At 60.2% G+C, this 6,024-nt stretch overlaps 1 protein-coding gene across 1 annotated transcript; it reads left to right on the forward strand.

Moving 5' to 3' along the window:
- The first annotated feature begins 111 nt into the window (after positions 1-111).
- Positions 112-5,630, forward strand: GALK1 (galactokinase 1). The gene is made up of 8 exons (XM_068413612.1): positions 112-289; positions 1,117-1,306; positions 1,641-1,760; positions 2,221-2,356; positions 2,756-2,937; positions 3,169-3,319; positions 3,753-3,915; positions 5,021-5,630. The coding sequence occupies exons 1-8, from the start codon at positions 122-124 to the stop codon at positions 5,090-5,092; spliced, it is 1,182 nt and encodes a 393-aa protein (XP_068269713.1). The 5' UTR covers positions 112-121; the 3' UTR covers positions 5,093-5,630.
- The last annotated feature ends 394 nt before the right edge of the window (positions 5,631-6,024 follow it).

A 6,024-nucleotide genomic window follows, 5' to 3' on the forward strand; every position in this document is an offset into this window, starting at 1 on the left:
CGGAACGGTGCGGGAGCGGGACCAGGGCGGGATCGGGGGCGGTGCAGGACCGGGAGCGGGGCAGGACCGGGACGGGGGGCGGTGCGGGAGCGGGGGCGGTGCGGGGCGGAGCGGAGCGGCCATGGCGGATGCGGTGGCGGAGCCCGGGTTGGCCCCGCTCCTGGCGGCCGCCCGCCGGGCGCACATAGAGGCTTTCGGGGGGGCGGCGGTTCTGGCGGCGTGGGCCCCCGGCCGGGTTAACCTCATTGGCGAACACACCGACTACAACGGCGGCTTCGTGCTGCCCATGGTAAGGGCCGCGCTCCGCCGCCCCGGCCCCGGGATCCCTCGGTGTCACCCTTCCGGGTCCCCCCTGCAGCCTCCGGGGGTCCCCGCCCGCTGTCTTTCCCAGACTGACCCTCCGGGATCCCTCACCCAGGACCTTGCGGGGTCCCACGGGACACCCCCTGCCACGCCCGGGACCGCCGGAGCTCGGAGCAGGACCCGGAGCGTGGGGGGCAGCACCCCGCAGAGCGGCTCCTCACTCGCTGCAGCGGGGGTGTGATTCCCTCTCCCCGACCGCCTCTTCGAGGGGCTGAAGCCGCTTTTCTGCAACCCCATCAAACGATTTTCCGTTCCTGGAGAGCGATGTTTTGATGGCAGAGGTGGTGCGAAGCAGCTGGGGCTTCCTGCCCTCCTTCAGCTCGGCGGGGAAACCCCCGCTCCGTCCTAAATCAACCCTACAGCTGAGTATTTTGAGGCTGAAGAGCGTGGGAGCAAGTCAGCTGAATTCCCCAGCAGGCCAGAAATCTTCCTGAAGCCTCTCACGTCCTTGTCACGGGTTTCCACTCCCCCAAAGCCCAGTCCCAGCACCCCGGCGCTGAGCTGGGGTGGTCGGTCACAACATTTCAGTGCTAAGACTGTCCCTGTGTGGCGTTAAATAGCCAGAAAAGTTTAACGCTGTGACAAGCCGGAGCATGCGGTGGGGGCTGGTGGCTCTGCATGGGCAGAGTGAAGGGTAACAGGGGCTGGGTGCTGCCAGCTGTGGGTTGAAGCAGCCACCGCTGTCCCCTGCCACCCGTGGGGGTGCTCTAAGGGGTGCTGCGGGGTCTGAGCCCACCTTCCCCCCCCGCCCAGGCCCTGCAGCTGGGGACGGTGCTGGTGGGATCCCCCACGCAGGATGGGACCATCTCCATCCTCACCACCTCGGCGGAGGCGGACGAGCCCCACAGGGTGCAGTTCCCGGCTCCCTGCCCAGGCAGCCCTCTGAGCCCGGGGCAGCCTCGCTGGGCCAACTACGTCAAGGGCGTCATCCAGCACTACCGGGGTAAGGCCCAGGCTGCCGGGCGGGTTAGAGCCCCCCTCGCGCGGGGCCGGTGCTCGGCGCCCGGCTTTTGGTGTGCTCCAGGGGCTCTTCCCGTGCCGGTGCGATCCTGCAGCTGCTGCCGGCGCCAGGCTCCAGCAGAGACACTTTCAGCTCCAAAGACCCCTGTGTTTGGAGGGGGGATGCGTGGGTCACATTCTGCCGTGGGTCACCCTGTGTTTTAAAATGGGGTATTGGACAGGGGCTCCTCTCTGTCAGCTCCCCGTGAGCTGTGGGGCAGGGCAGCCCCCAGCCCCGCAGGGGCTCACGGCCCCCCTCCTCCCTTCTGTTCCCGCAGGTGGTCCCGTGCCGGGCTTCACGGCCGTCGTAGCCAGTGACATCCCCCTGGGCGGGGGCCTCTCCAGCTCGGCTTCTCTGGAGGTGGCTACTTACACCTTCCTCCAGCAGCTCTGCCCTGGTAAGGCAGCAGCCGGTCCTGGCCCCAGGTACCTCCGTTCCTGGGCAGGAGCCGGGATGAGGTGGATGCCCTTAGCAAGATCCCACTGCCCTCAAGGAAACTCTGCTGTGGGGCAGGTCACAACCCCCCGCTGGCTTACCCACCCTGACCTGCCCATGCCTCTAAAGCCCATGGACCACCCCTGGGGCTGGCCAGGGGCATGAGAGGATGGTCCCTTGGGAGCATCTTCTCCCCACCCTCATGTCACCAAAAAATGGAGAGATCTGAGACACCAGTGTGAATTTATTGCATCCAGCTGGATTCGGGGACCCACGCTGGCACAGATGCCGTGCACTGGCGCAGGAGCAAAACCCCATTCCATGGGAAAGCAACCCTTTACTTTCCTGTTTGCTTCCCCTTCTCCAGGGCAAGGGGTGAAGGTCCTGGAGCTGCTAACCTGTGCCTCTCTGCTTTGGCACAGATGATGGTGATGTGGTAGCCAAGGCACTGGCATGCCAGAAAGCAGAGCACACGTTTGCCAGCATGCCCTGCGGGATCATGGACCAGTTCATATCCGTGATGGGCAAGGAAGGCCATGCGCTGCTCATTGACTGCAGGTCAGGGCCGAGCGCTGAGCTCGCTGCGCCGTGCCCACCTCCTCAGGCGGGTGGGGACGAGCTGGTCTTGTGGCCATGAGATAAATGCAGGAGTGCAGGGAGGGGTTAACCCCTGACCTCAGCCCAAAATCTCATTGCAGGGCTGGGGCTCCTTGCATTTTAATTCCTGTGTCTTGGTTCCTGCTCCTGCATCCTTTCTGCATCTAACCTGGGCTGTCTTTACTGCAAAGTCATTAGGGTCTATTATGGGACTAATAATTGGGAGGGAGTGAAATGCTCAAGCGAAATCCTGAACCATTTGGACTTTGCCTCTGCAGAGGCAACAGCTGCCTCCAATGGCCAACGGCTGGAGCGGGCGGGGGGGACGGGCACACGGCCCGTGCTTAGCTCTCGCTGCAGGTCCCTGGAGACCGTCCTCATCCCGCTGAGCGATGCCAGCTTGGCCATCCTCATCACCAACTCCAATGTGCGGCACGTGCTGACGGGCAGCGAGTATCCCACACGCCGGCGGCAGTGTGAGGAGGCGGCGGCGGCGCTCGGCAAGGCCAGCCTGCGAGATGCCACCATGGCTGAGCTGGAAGGTGGGGACGGTCCCTCCCTTGGCTCTGGCCGCTCCTTGGGGCAGCAAGAGCTCGGTGCCCCATGGCACAGGCAGCACCTGGGACAGGTGGGTGGGTGCACACACTGGGATGGGAGCGTGCTGCAGTAGGGAAGCTCTGGCACCGGCTGGTTGCAGGATGCGGCATGCTCACCCCCAGCAGCATCCCGCAGCCCCGAGCAGCTTTGCTGCAGGGACATACGTGTCTCCACAGTGGCCAGGAGCCAGCTGGGCGAGGAGGTGTACCGGCGGGCCAGGCACGTCGTTGGTGAGATAGCACGGACAGCCCAGGCAGCGCAAGTGCTGCGGGACAGGGACTACAGGATGTTTGGGAGGCTGATGGTGGAGAGTCACAACTCCCTCAGGTGAGGATGTGCCAACCCTGGCGCGGCGCAGGCTGTGTCGGGGGCACCGCTGTCGAGTCCTTGTGGGGTTCCCTGTGGGTGCAGCACTGGGGGCAGCCAGAGCTGTGTCTGGTGTCTCCCATGGCTCAGCCTGCCGAGGAGGTTTAAGAAAAACCCCACAAGCTTCTGCGCTGGGGGATGCCAGGACGAGGCAGCCGGTCACGTATATTACAGACGCGTGCTGCTTACAGCCACCCAGCGGGTCCCCGATGCTCACAGCCTTCTCACATATACGTGCACTTATAGGCAGAGCTGGACCAGGCTCGGTGGCATCCTGCCTTGCTGCAGTTTGCTACAGCAGTGGATGCACCAAGGTGCACATTTCAGCTGTTCGTGGTGCAGGGGCTGTGGCTGGGGTGCAGGACAGGGCTGACCACGGGTCTCCTCTCTCCAGGGATGACTATGAAGTGAGCTGCCCGGAGCTGGATGAGCTAGTAGTGGCAGCCTTGGAGGTCGATGGGGTTTATGGCAGCAGGATGACTGGGGGAGGCTTCGGAGGCTGCACGGTGACGCTGCTGGAAGCTGGGGCTGCAGAGAGAGCCCAGCACCACATCCAGGTACGCGGCAGGAAAGTGCCAGGAGATTGACTTAAAGAGCCCAAAGAAGCACTCAGGGGCATGGCCCAGGGACACCGCTGAAGCTGCGCTCCTGAGGCACTTGGGGTTGGTGTAGCCCATCCAGTGCCGCACAGGGACAGCCCCAAGGCTGTTGATGGTACTAAGCTCTCTCAGGCAGCTCAGCACGATGCTGGTCTCACAGCACTGCCCAAGGACCTTACTGCATTGAGAAAGGGAGCGAAAAGCTGCCGGGTGAGCTTCAGGAAGGCTAAATCTGCCTAGGGAAAAATAATCCAAGCCGAGCTTAGGCAATGCTGAGCTTAACACTGGCAGTTACAGCCCAGAGAAGATCTCAGTGCCATCACCAATGTTCTCTAAATCAGCAGCTCCGTGTGCACCAGTAGCTGAAAACGCCAGCAAAATGGGGGTGTCAGGAAACGGGGGCTGTGAATGAGGCAGAGGCTCATTTTGCTGCTGTATGAGATCGTGGTGCACCCTGTAAATAGTGGTGGGGGATAAAGAAGGAGCAGAGGAAGGTGTCTGAACAGAGACCAAAAGGGCTGTGCCTTTGCCGTCTGATGAGAAGCTGGGAGAGGGGGGGACGTGACCAGGAGTTACAAAACAGCGAAGTGGGTAGATAGGGTGAGTGTGGAACTGACCCTCAAATCATCCAAAATAAGAACCAGCAACTACTGGATGAGTTGGGAGAAAAATAGAGAGGAGGCAGCTCTGTGCAGAGCTGGTAGTGAGGTTTCTGCTGTCACCAGAGGCCATGGAGGGCGGCAGGGTCAAAAAGGGGTCAGAAAAAGTCATGGAGAAGGGTCCATAAGGGGCTGCTGAAGGGTCACCTTGGGGATGTGTTGACAACCTCCCTGCTCTGTGCTGTGGGTGGACCGAGGGACCCCAGGCAGTGGCCAGAACAGCACGTTGTCCCCAAAAACCATCTCACGTGGCCGCTGCTGGAGCAGTGGCTGGGCCAGACGCATGGCTGGGCTGACTGGCGGGGTCTGTCTCCTCCCAGCTCTGGCAGCCCCCAGCCCGGCCTCTTGCTGTGGCACTGTACGGCCCCAGAGCACCAGCACTTACAGCTCTTCTTGTCTCCTAGGAGAAGTACAGCGGCACAGCCACCTTCTACCTCAGCAAACCCTCCACAGGGGCAAAGGTGCTGCCCCTGTAGAGGAGCAACCACCTCGCCTGGGCTGGGATCGCCTCCCTCCGAGAGGCGGCTGCTTTCCTCGCTTCGCAAGGGAATCACTTCATCTGTCTGCATCGTTTGCCTAATAAATGCAAAACATGTGCACAGTCACTGGGGACCTTTCCTCAGAGGAGGCTGGTTTAACTCCAGTTTGCACTGGTGTAATGAGCCAGGTCCAGTAGTGCCTCTGGAGCTGCAGTCACAGGAGGGGAGGGTGGTGGAGGAGCAGCAGGCACTGATGCTTGGCAGAAGCCCCTGCTTGGGTATCTGCTTCTGGCACATGTCCTTTAGCTGCTGCTGCAGCTGGAGGGTATTGGGGCAGGGGAATGATGTTTTAAATTATTTTTTTCTTTAAAGAAAAGGGAAGAGGAGATAAGGCCCAAGGCAGAGCCCATCAGGTCATCAACAGACCTTCCACAGGGTTTAGTGGCCTTTGGATCAAGCCCTTAACTAATTTCTTCCAGTTATTCATGTTTTTCAGCAGCCCCAGTCCCATTGTAGCCTCCACATTCAGCACAGATCTCATCCACCTCCATTTTTTTTTTATAAAATAATAAAATACATTTATATATTTATATATATTATGAAAACTGTACAATATTGTATGCAAAAAAAAATGCATCAGAGGCCATCACGAGCACTGCTATACAAATGGAAGGCTGGACTTTGCTATCGTGGTACCAAGTGTTAGCAGCGAAGGATAGACAGGAATAGGTGCAGTAAGAAAGCACAGGTTACCCCAACCCCCTACCTTGCAGCTCTCATAGAAAAAGCCCAAACAGAACAAAATAGCCATCTCCAGTGGACAGGCAAGTTGCCAGAGAGCCTGGAGCAAAGATGGAAATGGTGACCCTCTATAAATGGGGATGTTGCCAGTTGGGATCCTCTCAAAACTGAGGATCTGAGAATAAATC

This window comes from Nyctibius grandis, chromosome 15 (assembly GCF_013368605.1).
Source record: "Nyctibius grandis isolate bNycGra1 chromosome 15, bNycGra1.pri, whole genome shotgun sequence".
NCBI lineage: Eukaryota > Metazoa > Chordata > Aves > Nyctibiiformes > Nyctibiidae > Nyctibius > Nyctibius grandis.